Source organism: Pungitius pungitius, chromosome 17, assembly GCF_949316345.1.
Source record: "Pungitius pungitius chromosome 17, fPunPun2.1, whole genome shotgun sequence".
NCBI lineage: Eukaryota > Metazoa > Chordata > Actinopteri > Perciformes > Gasterosteidae > Pungitius > Pungitius pungitius.
Window position 1 is genome coordinate 1,228,808 of NC_084916.1, and position 13,812 is coordinate 1,242,619.

Below are 13,812 nucleotides of genomic sequence, written 5' to 3' on the forward strand. Positions count from 1 at the left end.
TAAATACAACAAACAAAGGGTTGGTTAGTGTGTGGTGAATTAGCTCAGCGGAAGAGCTGCTGCCACAAGCCTGCACTGCATTTGAAGCTTGTGGGTTCAAGCCCAGTCTTGGGTTTGAGCCTTTGGCTTTACTTCAGCTTTGAGTAGCAATCTCAAGGTTAAATACAACAAACAAAGGGTTGGTTAGTGTGTGGTGAATTAGCACAGCGGAAGAGCTGCTGCCACAAGCCTGCACTGCATTTGAAGCTTGTGGGTTCAAGCCCAGTCTTGGGTTTGAGCCTTTGGCTTTACTTCAGCTTTGAGTAGCAATCTCAAGGTTAAATACAACAAACAAAGGGTTGGTTAGTGTGTGGTGAATTAGCACAGCGGAAGAGCTGCTGCCACAAGCCTGCACTGCATTTGAAGCTTGTGGGTTCAAGCCCAGTCTTGGGTTTGAGCCTTTGGCTTTACTTCAGCTTTGAGTAGCAATCTCAAGGTTAAATACAACAAACAAAGGGTTGGTTAGTGTGTGGTGAATTAGCACAGCGGAAGAGCTGCTGCCACAAGCCTGCACTGCATTTGAAGCTTGTGGGTTCAAGCCCAGTCTTGGGTTTGAGCCTTTGGCTTTACTTCAGCTTTGAGTAGCAATCTCAAGGTTAAATACAACAAACAAAGGGTTGGTTAGTGTTTGGTGAATTAGCACAGCGGAAGAGCTGCTGCCACAAGCCTGCACTGCATTTGAAGCTTGTGGGTTCAAGCCCAGTCTTGGGTTTGAGCCTTTGGCTTTACTTCAGCTTTGAGTAGCAATCTCAAGGTTAAATACAACAAACAAAGGGTTGGTTAGTGTGTGGTGAAGTAGCACAGTGGAAGAGCTGCTGACATAAGCCCCTGCACTGCACTTGAAGGTTGTGGGTTCAAGCCCAGATGTGGAAATAGCATTTAAAAAGACTTTTGAGGTTTAACTCACATGCTCAAGGTTAAATAGGAGAATCAAAGTTGTCAAAATGTGACCAGGACTGGTAGTGTAGGGGTGCAAGCTAGAGCCCAGAAGCCTCTGTGCGCACCGCCAGTGGGTTCAAATCCCGCTCGTGCCAAGTCTTGAGCACACTGCCGCGGAGGTAGTAGTGGGGGCATTGTCCCCACGGTTGTTTCAGAGAAGTGAACCCTAGGGGTTATGCAGAAACACACGGCGCGTTCACTTGAGTTATGATGGCAATGTCAAGAATGATGGAAGAATCTTTTGCTGATGAATTGAATTTGATGTTAATTGCTTTGCTTTAGCCTTTTAGCACTTATTAGCTGGTGGGAACAAGTCACTGTTATGCAAGTCTCAAGTCATTGCCCTCGAATCCCGAGTCAAGTCGAGTCAAAGACGAAGCAAGTCCCAAGTCACACTGACATGAAACTTATTACAGCCTCTGAGGGCATTTTTCAAGACAATCACATGTTTGTCTACTTCAGGGCATCCTGTGGACAACCTTAAACTGACAGTCTGGCATAGGGTGTAGATTTGTTTACCCTTTTTAGTGCATCCACCCTCCAATTCTCTGTTACATTCAAATTCAACTCACTTGTGCCTTTGAATGAATAGCATGGTTGATCCTCCAAGATGCATCAATCCGTCTCTGGGGCAATATCCCATTATGATTTTTTATAAATGTCAGTTACCCAAAACTAAAAAAGGATTTAGGAAGAGCCACCATGTCCCTTGAGGGTTGAACCCAGATAAGGTTTAAAGTACAGAAATTTGGGGCATTTGGCATTAGTGACAGGGACGTGTAGGTTGCTCCATCTAAGATCATTCCAGTCATGTCATGGGAAAAAAATATTGTGAAAAAAGTCAAAATATGTAGGGTCAAAATATAATATATATATAATATAATATATATATATATCATTAGGGCCGGGACTCGATTAAAATTATTAATCTAATTAGAGGCTTTCTAATTAATTAATCAAAATTAATCAAAAATTAATAAATATTTGATCTGAGAACAGTGAGAAGTAATTTTTTTCACATGGATTTTTATTTTTGTTCGACCAATTCCAGCAGACAAGTGTAGAAATAGCATATTTAGAAATATAGTACTTTCAGAAATTCAGGTAGCCTATAGGTAAGTAGACCTTCTGTAAACTAGGTTTTTTTAAGTAGACCAATACTTTCAAGTACATTCAGAACATTGGTTATGGACTTAGTTACCCTGGTCCTTAAACCAGTCATCTGGTGCAGTGTGGGTTGGGTGTGGGTCCTTGTACGTCCACGCTAGCTGTTAATTGTGTTGCGTTGAGGTGATACTTGAGGCTCGATGTGAATTCCTTGTTGCACAGCTTGCACACAACCACGCTCTTATTGACGCTTCCATCCGTGTGTTTATTATAATAAGATTTCCCATTCACGTGGCCACCCGACACGGTCTCGTCAGCTTCCTCGTTCATGTTCACTGTGGTTTGTTGTTGTCTGAAGTCATGAACGCTACTTGGTGCTCCGGTATAATCGGTCCGCCGAAACTCATCCAGTGAGAAACGTTCCGCGGTGAAAAAAAAATAAGTGTAAAAATGCGTAAAAAAATTTTGTGTTATTTTTTGTGTAATTAATCTTAATTCACATTGTAATTAATTAATCGTAATTAACGCGCTAAAGTCCCGGCCCTAGTTTATATCAATTTGTTATTAGGACTGAGTGATGTAGATCTGGTTATACATATTTACCCTTAAGAAATGAAAAGCCCTGAAAGCTCATTCATGCTGAAGAAATTTAAAGATGCTACTGACAACATTTTATGCTTTGTTATTATTTGGGGAATTTTTACAATCACATTCTGCTGTTAAATATTAAACTATCAATTTGTTAAATGATATTGTCCCTCCATTGCTCATTTTTAATGGCATTAAATGCGTTGGAAGGGCTTTAGGGCTCTGGTGAAAATATGCCTATGCAAATAATAACAGGATGACAGGAGTGGCAAACAGGAAACAGAAGGGGACGTGCAACCCAAGGCAGACCTGCATGTTCCTGAGGAGCTGGAAGATCTCCATGGTCCTGAGGACAATGTCTTGCACCGTCTCCTGTCCGATGCGACACAGAGACGCCGTGTTGACGTCCCGTGCCGCCTGGGCCTGCTGCAGCTGCACCTGTGGTTGTGGTGGTGCTGGTGGCTGCCCGCCAAAAGGCAACACTAGTGGAGGGGTTGTCATGGAGACAGCAGGTGAGGATGCTGGTGGAGGAGGCGCAGGTCCAAGTGGAGTAGCCTTACATGCCTACAGGAAGTGTACCAATGAGAACAGGAGAGGATCAAGTTGACAAAGCGGGACAAAATAGGCGTGAAGGGAAGTTTCTTCTAAGATGAGGGTCGAAAAAGAAAATTGGTGCTCAAGCCAATGTTTAAGAATATTGAGATGACTTGTATCACAAGCCAAGATAAAGTTAGTGATCAATATTGTTGTTATCAATACACAGCAGTATAAATGAGAATGTAAGACATAGACTGTTAGAAGTTACATATGGATGCAAAGTATGACAAATGAGATAAAGTACTCATTTGTGGTGGACAGCAAATGCTAATGTATACACTGTGATACAAGCACCGTGGTTAATAAAGTTCAACACTCCGCGCACACTCAATGCAACACAACGTTAGCTCTGCGAAAGCTTCACAGCTGCCTTCAATGAACTATGAAGAGACGCGGCGTGGCGGACAAAGTCTCAGCGCTAACGGTGCAGCCTTCGACATACATTGTACAGCAGGGTTAAAGAACCTTTTAAACGTGCCTTTGCTGTTGCAAACCAAAAGCACTCCGTCTGATAGCGGGTTAATAAGCTACAATGTAAAGGGAAGTGGTTGACGAGCTAAGTGGACAAGTGACACCACACGCGACAGTTTCCTCTCGGCTCGTCTTCTGGGTCTCGTTTCATTATCCTGGTACGAAGTGTAACTAAACACCGGAGTGAGTGCTCATGTTTATTAAACAGCGCATAAGACAACGTGTAATGTTACCTGTGTGGTGATAATTTATCTGTTGTGTTGACATGTCATGCTCCCTGCTTTGCTCCTAGGATTTTCAGCTACAGCAACTATCGCGAGAATTCCTCCTGACACGAGAACTGTTTACGGTAAATGATCCAATAGAAGTTCAACTTGAAAATTTAATTTTCAATATTTAATGTTATTTTCACTAAATATTACACTACAGGATCTTCACAAACCCATAGGTTATATCCTTTAAGAAGAATTTGAACCATTATTTATCTTTTTAAATTGAAACCCTCTTCTAATGCTTTGAAATGGATGGCTACATTACGGTAAAGAAAGGCGCACTGCAGATTTATTGAGGCCCTTTTGAGGGAAATAGCGCCATATGCTGCTCTACTCTTATATAACAGTGTCACATACCTTCTATATTAGTCCTCAAGCCAATTTACCACACAATGATTGCTTCTGATGGGACATTATAACTAGGCTGAGTACAATTCAAATCCAACCCATGGCTGGGTCTAGTCTGAGCTAAATCAAATCCCTAAATACATAGTTCCATCCAGCTGTGCTTGGATTAGTTCCGGAATGATCAGAATTTAAATCAATAAGAAATAACAAAGGTGTCAAAAATAGACATAAGCCTGTAAAAGGCGGCTTCTTTTGTGCAGTAGAATTACTGCTCTGACTTACAGAGACGGGATATAAGCGCTTCAATGAAAAAAAGAAAGGCTTTGCCTTCAGGCTTGAGTAGGGCTGAAAAAGTAGATTATGATGCCTATTACTTAATTTACATTAGTCATTCAGATTTGGGGTTGTGGGTTGAATTGCAATGTATTTTTAACACATTTTGTGTAATAGTAACCTGTGGGCATTTCTTTTCACTTATTCTCTTTCTCTAAATAGAACCCTACTTGCGACACGCAAGACAGATATGTAAAACCCTGTGTCAAGTTCACTTCACTGCCAAAAACGTGTTAATTGCAGGGAGAGTGCTAGTTTGCATGCCATTTGGAAATGAGTTACTCCATTATGATCCACCCTGAGACTAATAACAGAGTGAGGGTGCAGGTAGGGAGATATACTTTCTCTGTGGAATTATACATTTTACATTATAAAAATGAATGGAAAAAATAAATTGTCATATTCAATCCCACATCATATCTACAGAAAAGGTTGAGAAAAGCAAATGTGTGAGTCTTTTTGTCGTGGGAGCAGACCTGAGAAAGTAGCTGTCTACAGTAGAGGCCTTCAGCTGCTTGACAGATCAGTTATCGCTGATCAAAGTGAGAAGAGAAACAAGAGAATGTATCGATTACATCAATCAAGGCAATCTGATGAATAATAGTATTGATTTTTCCAAGTTACTGTTATCAAGCCTCACTGGGACAAAGCATTCCTGTAAACTCAAACAATTCTAAATCAAATGCCTTCATTCATCACAGGGCGATGAATCTGATTGCCTCTCCGTTTCTCTTTCAGCATGTGGTACATCATGTGATGCTGCATATTAGGGCCTCTTGTATAACAAAAAACACTGCTGCTGACAGAAACTCTCAAGTCTGTGTATACTGTGGGATTATTGTAGCTGATGGGATAAGGCAGAGTGGGTGGGGACTGGTGTAGTGTGTGCAGCTTTGGATCAGGTTGTGTGTATATATATATATATATATATATATATATAGGGTTGGGTTGGGTTGTTGGTCGATCTTCAGTCCTCTTTGAGAACCTTTTGTTAGTTCAGATTTGAGGGTTTTAAATTATTTCTCTAGTAAATAATATTTAGTTTCACTTAATTGCCATTCACACGCATTGACGTGCAATAATTATAAAACAATAACCATGTGCTTTTACTTTACATGCAGGCTTGTTCAGATGAAATAGCACCGGTATCACATATGTCATGTTTCAAATCTTTTTTTAAATGTTTGACTTTATCAGCCTTTTAGAAGCAGTGGCCCACAAGGAAATCACAAACCCGAGTCGTGAACCCAAATGTGTCACCCAGGTACATTCAAAAACAAATGTTGAGGTGGAGCCACGTTATGGGGACCCACACGCCCCCAAGACAGTGGGTCTATCTGTGGGCTTGTTGCCCAGCAACAGAGGAGCTTGTCTAGGCAGTGAGGGTTAAAATGGATACAGTGCTTCATCATTTAGGATTTTATGACATTGTAAATTGAACAATGAAAACAAGACTCAGTGTAAAGGAATATTTATTTCAATATTTAATTTCATCTTAAAACTGTAAAAAGGCAGTGGTGAAACGCTCATGCACACAGTACTTCTGAGAATGCCGGTTTAATAACTACCTAAAAGTAATTGATATTTACAAACCCAATTGCTCTGTAAATATCAAGGTGGAAATGGTCTGATCTTTTAATGCTAAAAAAGAAAACTGTACTTTTGCATTGGTCAGAATGCTTTCTAAAAAGGTCACCATGTGAACACAGTAGTTAAAATATATATTAAGACGAGTAGACGTCTGTGTAATTATGAAATACATATATAATCATCACTAGCAGATGTCACAATCATGAATAAAGTTAACAATTAGCTAATAGGATTCTAAGCAAAAGCCTTTACTCAACTAGAAGGCAGATTTCCTTCTTAAATTATTGTGACTTTATTATTCTAACAGTAACATAAAAATAAATAGTACAACCTCAGACTTGTTAGATTTGAGCGAATATAAATTAATTAATAACCGACTTACGCTATCACAGAGATGAGTACCACATGCACATTTAGAGATTACGTCCCCCAAACGAGAGACAAAAGGGGACGCAAGAGCAAATCATAACTACACGTTTGTTGACTCATCAGGGAGACCATTACCATCATTAGTTCATCCATACATATTTAAAGAACAATACAGAATGCCTGAGAGTCTTACTGCTCCCTACTGCTGGGTTTCTGAATATTCTTTAAAGAAATGAGATTTCCACAAAGAAATTCCTGGGAATACAGAAAATCACGTGTTCAGCGCTTACAGTTTGAAGCTCAGGTTCATCCTGCGACTTGTGTTTCAACAGAAGTACATCTTATGTTTGTTAAAATGTTATGCAAAGGGAATGGTTTGGATATTGATCCAGTCTTCCAAAATCATTTCAATCATGAACAAGCTTCTCTCAGGCTCTTTCCTATTTCTTTGGGAGGATCAAAACACATGGGACGCATAGGTCATAGGCCTTTGGAATGAATGCTACAGGAACTCGAGAGCAGTGCAGATCAAACCGGAGTCAAATTCGGCTAAAAGAGTCACGCAGGTTCCTACATCTTGGGCTCCTCACACAGGGTACATCCAGGCTTCAGGTCGGCCTGCCTCTCCATTTGAATTGTAATGGAGTGGAAGTTGTAGGAGGAGATACAGGCCTGTGTCATTTCCCTAAGGACGGTCTGAGCGTCCACCGTCTCGTCTGTGGAAAGGAGAAGCGTACGAGGGAAAGGTCAGTGAAACAAAAGGTTATTTGCTGCTGTGTGTAAAGTAGATTTGCCTTTTAACCGTTTCAACGGAATTAATAAAGAGGAAAAAGCTCAAGGAGGCGCACTAACAGCCAATTGGGGACAAAATACACATTTCCACACCTGATGGAAAGAGTATGTGCATTGGTTACCACTGTGTACCTTTTGCTGAAGAACTGCATTCAATTCCAATGCAAATATTTAAAAAAAAAATATTTTTAATTGAAAAAATGTTTGCACATTTAACGCTCTGCGGCAGTATCTGCGTCCCGCTTTGGAACCGTCTGCAGACCCAGCGATGTCCGAGGGAAGCGGCTGCTAGCTGCACTTCACCGGAGGAGGTGACGGTGTGTAATCAACACAATGGTGAGATTTACTTCAAACGTCCTCCCTTCAATGGAGATCAGCTCTAACCTTTGCCTCATTCAACCGAGCAATAAAGTTCATGCACAGTAACACTAGAGGGCCTTTTTTTTCCTTCCATAAGATGTTCTGCTTCCCAGTTAGCATTGATATGTGGGAAATGTTTTCAATGGGCAGAATGTTTTAACATGAGCAGAAACAAATATGGTCCATTATAGTCCAAAGGCTCAAACATGAATTAGCATTTATCCCTTTTAGCATTTGTGCCACATGAAAATGTAAAGTGGTTACTTTTAAAAGTGTTTACAAATGAATGACGCAAGGGGGGGGGGGGGGGGGGGGGGGGTCATCAAGCCTACATGCCTTTTGACTCTGCAGTTTATGACATTAATGGAAAGGTTGATATACAGGAGAATAAATATTTGAAATTACTCAGACATTTAATGTCTTACAGGCTTATTATTTGAATCATTTAAATTTGCCAACTGAAGCCCAGACTCTGTGTCCTCTAGCCACACATTTCCATCCCAAATTGAGGCGTACAATGTTGCCAGAACGTAGGCAGTGAAGTCTTCCACTGTATCACAGCTTCATCTTACCTATGGCTACGTGGGCCGTCAGTACAGTCTGGTTCATGGTGAGGGCCCAGATGTGGAGGTTGTGGACCGCCTTCACCCCCGTCACCTGTAGAAGGCCATCACGCACCTCGCTGTACTTCACCCCTGCAGGAGTGCCTGAGTCGTACAGGAAAATGAATGGTTTTGAGAGATGAGGAGTAATGGGGAAAGAGCCGCAAACCTGGCGCTGACGAGAGGCTCACCATTCATCAGGACTACAAGAATGTCCCTCAAGATGGTGAAGGTGGTGCACAAGACAAAGATGGAGAACAGGAAGGTGCAGATGGGGTCCGCCATCTTATATTCTGGCTGAAATGAATAAACAGACAATACATCGTATCTTGCCAAAAGGCATCAAAGACGTAAGGTATTTGTCAGTAAGCACTATGAGGCTTAAGGGACACAGGATTAAATTTAGTTTTTCTTATGCAAGAGAAGTTCAAAATGTTGCAGAAAAGGAAAATAGTTTATGCCTGTTATACCTACACTGCTCTCTTCCCTTCATGGGTCATGACTATCACGCTCCTAGACCTCCTGGACTTAAAGAATCCTTACCTTGAAGAAGATAATGATGGCGCTGAGTAACACGCTGACGCTCTGTAGGAGATCCCCCAACACGTGGACGAAGGCCGCTCGCACACTGGCGTTGTCCTGCTGAGACCTCCCTCCTGAAAACAAGTCCAGCAACAATGCATTGAACAATTGATCAGTGTTAAACATCCAAACATCAACCTAACATGATAAAGTATTTAACTTTTAAGATTCACATTCTCAGCTATATATTATGTGTTTGTGCAATTCACCATTTAAATAAATGGACAACATTTTTATATATTTAACAAACTAGTCTGCTCATTCATACATTTCCTTAAAACCCCCATTCATTCATTCATTCATTCATTCTATAAAATGTACCCCATTCAGACATCGACGTAATGTCACTCTGACAGAAACTAACCAACTGCCACAAAACATTTCTGGATGATAGAACGTTTGAGTCATCATTTCTGCTTCTACCCTCATATTATGAGTATTTCACCAATAACCAAAAATCTGTGTCATGAGTGGAAGTGATTAAGACTGCAATTTAGCGTAGAATCCACTTTTCAACAAACCTTTTTCAAAGTCCACACCTTTTAAAGCCAGGTATTTAGTATCAGACTTCCAACAAGGCCTGAGATTCCACATTTTTCATGCATTATTGGTATCATTAATGACATTCTAAAGCCAACACAACAAACCTTCACAAATTGCTTGTTCTAGTATTTCACTGCATCAGGACAAAGGTTAGTCATGATTTTGTCCCTTGTTTTCTAGGAACGCACCTTTAGCAGCCATGTTTTTCTCTGCATCTGCACGGTCATCTTCCTGCTTCGCAGCGCGATGGCGTTCGCTCCCTTTGTGGCTGTGGCCGTGTGAGCCCATTCCCCCGTGACTGTGGCCGTGGCCCGACTGGTGCAGAATGAGGGCCATGCTGATGGCAGTAGGAACAAATCATTTCCAAAGCAGGAATCTAATCAGCGCTAAATATAACAAAAATCGGGAATATTCAAAGTGCATCGATAAAAGCAGTATAAATAAGCGCCGAGTGTGTACTTTACTCACACAATATTAGCCAACACGGCACAACCAGAGGTAATGAGCATGATAGTGCCCTCGATGGTGTAGTCGTTGCTGACGAGACGCTCCACAGCCAGGTAAACCAACACTCCCGTTACCAGCCAGATGGTGAACACGGACAGCAGAGAGCCCAGAATCTCTGCGTGGAGGAACAAATGAGGAGGAAAAGTCATCGGGAGGAACATTGAAAGCTGCTCCACTAACAGAATATTCAGCTAATAAAATAAAATGCTTGATATTGAAGGTAAATTAGGTGACAAGAGTTCTGCTAAAATGTCGAGGAAGCTCTACCTAATGCTAATTCCAAGTAAAATTGCATTGGTAGTAGCTAATAACCATAACATTATGTCCACATGACGCGTTGCTCCTGTGCTGATACACCTTCTACTATAGGCAGTAATACACTCCGTGTCACGTACCTCATACCACACGTACCTGCGCGATGCCAGCCGTAGCTGAGCTTGTGAGTGGCAGGTCTGGAGGAGAGCCAGAGTGACAAGAGGCTGATGAGGAAGCTGATGAAGTCTGCAAGCAGGTGGGCAGCGTCCGTCATCACCGCAAGACTGCCTGCTAAATACCCACCTTCAGGAGGACAGACAATAAAGCAACGCAGATATCACACTTTTAAACAGCTGAAATGATCCACGGATACGGATACTGTGGGATGTAAACAAAGAGAACATTAAAAAAAATAAAAAACAGAGGAAAGTTTGACCTGACGGAGTCACATGAATGAAAGATTAGAGTTAACTCAAGACTTACCAATGACTTCACCGATCATGAAAAGCAGGCAGATGACAGACACCACATACAACCTCCTCTGGGCGACCTTCTTCTCTCGCTCACGATCCTCCCGTGCACTGCTGTTGTCATGGCAATGCTTGATGCCACCAGTGCCGTCTATCTGAAACGCCATCTGGTCGGGCTCACTGGATGTGCATGTAAAAAAAAAAAAGAATAAATGCATGCAAATGAATAAATAAAGTCTTTGGGATTGTGGCCATTCAATATTTGTTTGAGTGCAACAAATCAGATTTATTGCACTTTTACTAAACTGATCAACTAACACAGACTGTTAAGAGATTAGATACTCATCCAAAGTTTGAGAGCAGAATCCAAATTAAAACCAATTTCAAGAGAAGGTTTTGCATTTTTGTTTTCATGAATTAGTTTACTATCAAATTTGTTGGCAATAAATATGAATTTTGCTCGCCTTTATATTTGCTTCGTTATGTTTAAACCAATCACACGGCCATCCTCTTTTTTCCCTTGGCCATGTTCCCCAAATTTGGCAGTCTTTTTATGTCTGCTTATTGGTTTCAGTTTCACACTTGTTCCATTTATCTGTATGAATGAAACCAGCGTGTTTACTTGATTAGCGCTGAGGCTTCATAGTTTTTCGGTTTAGGATATTGTAGTTGTCCAGCTGCTCAATCAAGTGCCCACAGGTTTGCCTGATTACACACCGAAGTTAATCCCAGTTTGCATCGGGTGGGATGCGTGGTCCAGAGGCACCAACGAACCTCCATGTCTTTAGACTGAGGGAGGAAGCCGCATGCAAACGTCACACAGATAGGCCCTTTGATCCCAGGGCGGTGAACCACCAGGCCGCACGCAGAGCAGATGGTTTTCAGAAACAAGTAACAGAACAGGGATATGTTTGAGAAAAAAAAAATCATTGATTTAAAAATGATTAGTTTGTACCCGAAGGTTTGTTAGAGCGATAGATGGCTATGAATATATTGAATCAAAGTCAAAATAGATGTTTTATTCACCAAGCAGCGCCAATTAGAACCAACTTCATGATCAGCTGAATGAGACCTGAGGAAATCAGCAGATGGACCCATTAATCTGATATACCGGGTATGTCATTCTGCACACCTTTCCTTTCAAAGGGGTTCCCTCTTCAACAGAATACAAATATTTGATTTGTTAATAGTAACACATTTTTTTATCATGGTAGAAGTATGAGGGGCCGTTTAGGGAGACACACATGCCAACTCAGTAGTGTGCGTGAGGGCATCTCACCAGACAACGTGAGGGCATCTCACCAGACAACGTGAGGGCATCTCACCAGAACATCTTAGTTACACTGGAAGGCGGAAGCAAAGCGCCAATCTTACTACATTCCTTAATATGCTTTTATGTCTGGGCTCTCCCGTCCTTGTGTAGGTCCAAGTTTCATAAATACTTCCATATTCAAGTGACGGAATGTCATTTTAGGACTTTTCAGACGAGAAATTAGTTGTTTAAGCGACATTTTTTATTCAACATTCAGCCCTCGTAACAATTAGCACGGAGGACGTCGGAGACGTGAGGTGAGGTTCACGGGATCATCGGCCTCACGTCACTTTTGCGCTAGAGAATGTGGTTTGCGCACTGCTTCTCAGCCCTGCAGACCAGCACCGTGTGGAAAAAAAACATCCCAAAGCCCGGTTTATGAACAAGGGAACGTGGGCAAAGACAGTGCCAACAGCACAACTGATGCAGGCACACTGGGGTTTTTTGTTTGTTTCCTCACATGTTTAATATGCGTCACTACAGCATTTCACACAAAGCCGAAGTAATCATTATCATATTTGATATAAATACGTGTATACACATTTAATCAAATGGAATCAATCAAAAGTTTACCTTGCCAAAGCGGTGTACGACCTCCTCAAATCCGAAACCAGTCCCATTCTTTCCGGATCCTTCTTCTTGAACATAATTGACTTCTTGGAGTGGAACTAATTTAAAAGTAACGAATCCCTCAAACTTGACGAATTGACAAGACTAAAATAAAAACATGCTCCACAAAAAAATAACTCTCCAATGGGATTTAAAAGGCTAAAGTTGGCTTCATCCAAAAAGGGGGACGTGCAGCTCGTCTCCTCTGCGGACCCGTGTTCATCTGAGCGCGGATTAAACACGCGCCACGCACAGCCTTGTGATCGACACTGCCGCCGCGCACCGTGTGCAAATAGATCCCCGCCTGCGGCGCATCTGAACCGGCAGGGAGACCTCGCGGGTTTTAAATCGACATGCTGAAGTTTAATAATAAGATTCCTCCGACCACGCACAGGGAAAGAAAACCTAGCGGTGCCACGTTATCGTAGACGTGGCGCTAAAAGTGGAAGTAAATTCAACCTATAACGTTAAGGAAAGGTTCGAGTGTGCACTCATTTTCTCAATCAAAGGAGGGGCGGGGCCACCACAACTTGACTCATTGTGGCCCCGCCCACGTTTAGCAGCCGGCACCCTCATTATACGATCAAAGGTCGCTTGCGTGACTCCATCACAATTGTTGTTATTGTTGCCAGCCATAGTTTTATTTTATTGAGGAGTTTGCCCTGAAGCTGTCGAATAAAGTCCAAAGTTGTCTCTTGTGGATTTTAGGAAGTTTTTGATCACGTGGATGTTACATTATTGGACTACTTGTTGATTGTCAGCATCGAAAGTCATATAAAGGCATTCGTGTGTGACGTCATAGGTTATTCACATGGGACTTATTTTCTATTACTAGGCCTAACTGCCACACGGGCCCGGGTGGGTAATCGGGGGAGTTCCCCGTGGGCCGCTTCCCCTCTGGGCCGGTCGAGAATTTTATATTTTGACGTTTGTCCATGTTCTCTTAAAGTAGGCTACACACGTCCCGCATTCTGACACCGCAGCCTCTGCGTGGATTGTACCATGAAGTTTTCCCCTCCCAATTAGAGTTGGTTGGGTCCATAGCCCGTCTTTTCCAAAACGTTTCCTCAGATAGGCACCCGGTAGCTGGGCCGGCCCGACCCAACGGTACGCGTCAGGGAGGATGG

At 42.1% G+C, this 13,812-nt stretch overlaps 2 protein-coding genes across 2 annotated transcripts in view; both read right to left on the reverse strand.

Moving 5' to 3' along the window:
• Positions 1–4,058, reverse strand: part of med30 (mediator complex subunit 30) — a 31,629-nt gene extending 27,571 nt beyond the window's left edge. The window contains exons 1-2 of the mRNA XM_037474147.2: positions 3,975–4,058; positions 2,983–3,237 (exon numbers count right to left, since the gene is read on the reverse strand). Of these exons, the coding sequence (XP_037330044.2) occupies positions 2,983–3,174 (192 nt within the window). The 5' untranslated portion in view covers positions 3,175–3,237; positions 3,975–4,058. The remainder of the gene's footprint in view (positions 1–2,982; positions 3,238–3,974) is intronic.
• Positions 4,059–6,304: 2,246 nt separating this feature from the next.
• slc30a8 (solute carrier family 30 member 8) lies at positions 6,305–13,162 on the reverse strand. The gene is made up of 9 exons (XM_037475171.2): positions 12,650–13,162; positions 10,778–10,944; positions 10,451–10,597; positions 10,001–10,154; positions 9,721–9,869; positions 8,951–9,063; positions 8,599–8,704; positions 8,378–8,512; positions 6,305–7,369 (listed from the first exon to the last, which is right to left on the reverse strand). Exons 1-9 carry the CDS (start codon positions 12,721–12,723, stop codon positions 7,224–7,226), a joined length of 1,191 nt encoding a protein of 396 aa, XP_037331068.1. The 5' UTR covers positions 12,724–13,162; the 3' UTR covers positions 6,305–7,223.
• Between the last annotated feature and the right edge of the window lie 650 nt (positions 13,163–13,812).

Bases quoted from the DNA above. Each gene is read 5' to 3' on its own strand.
- slc30a8 (XM_037475171.2), bottom strand. From the start codon at position 12,723: ATGTTCAAGAAGAAGGATCCGGAAAGAATGGGACTGGTTTCGGATTTG. The intron at 10,155-10,450 runs GTACGTGTGGTA...TCCTCCACGCAG, and splicing joins CTACGGCTGGCATCGCGCAG to AGATTCTGGGCTCTCTGCTG. The intron at 8,513-8,598 runs GTGAGCCTCTCG...TGTACGACTCAG, and splicing joins TCTTGTAGTCCTGATGAATG to GCACTCCTGCAGGGGTGAAG.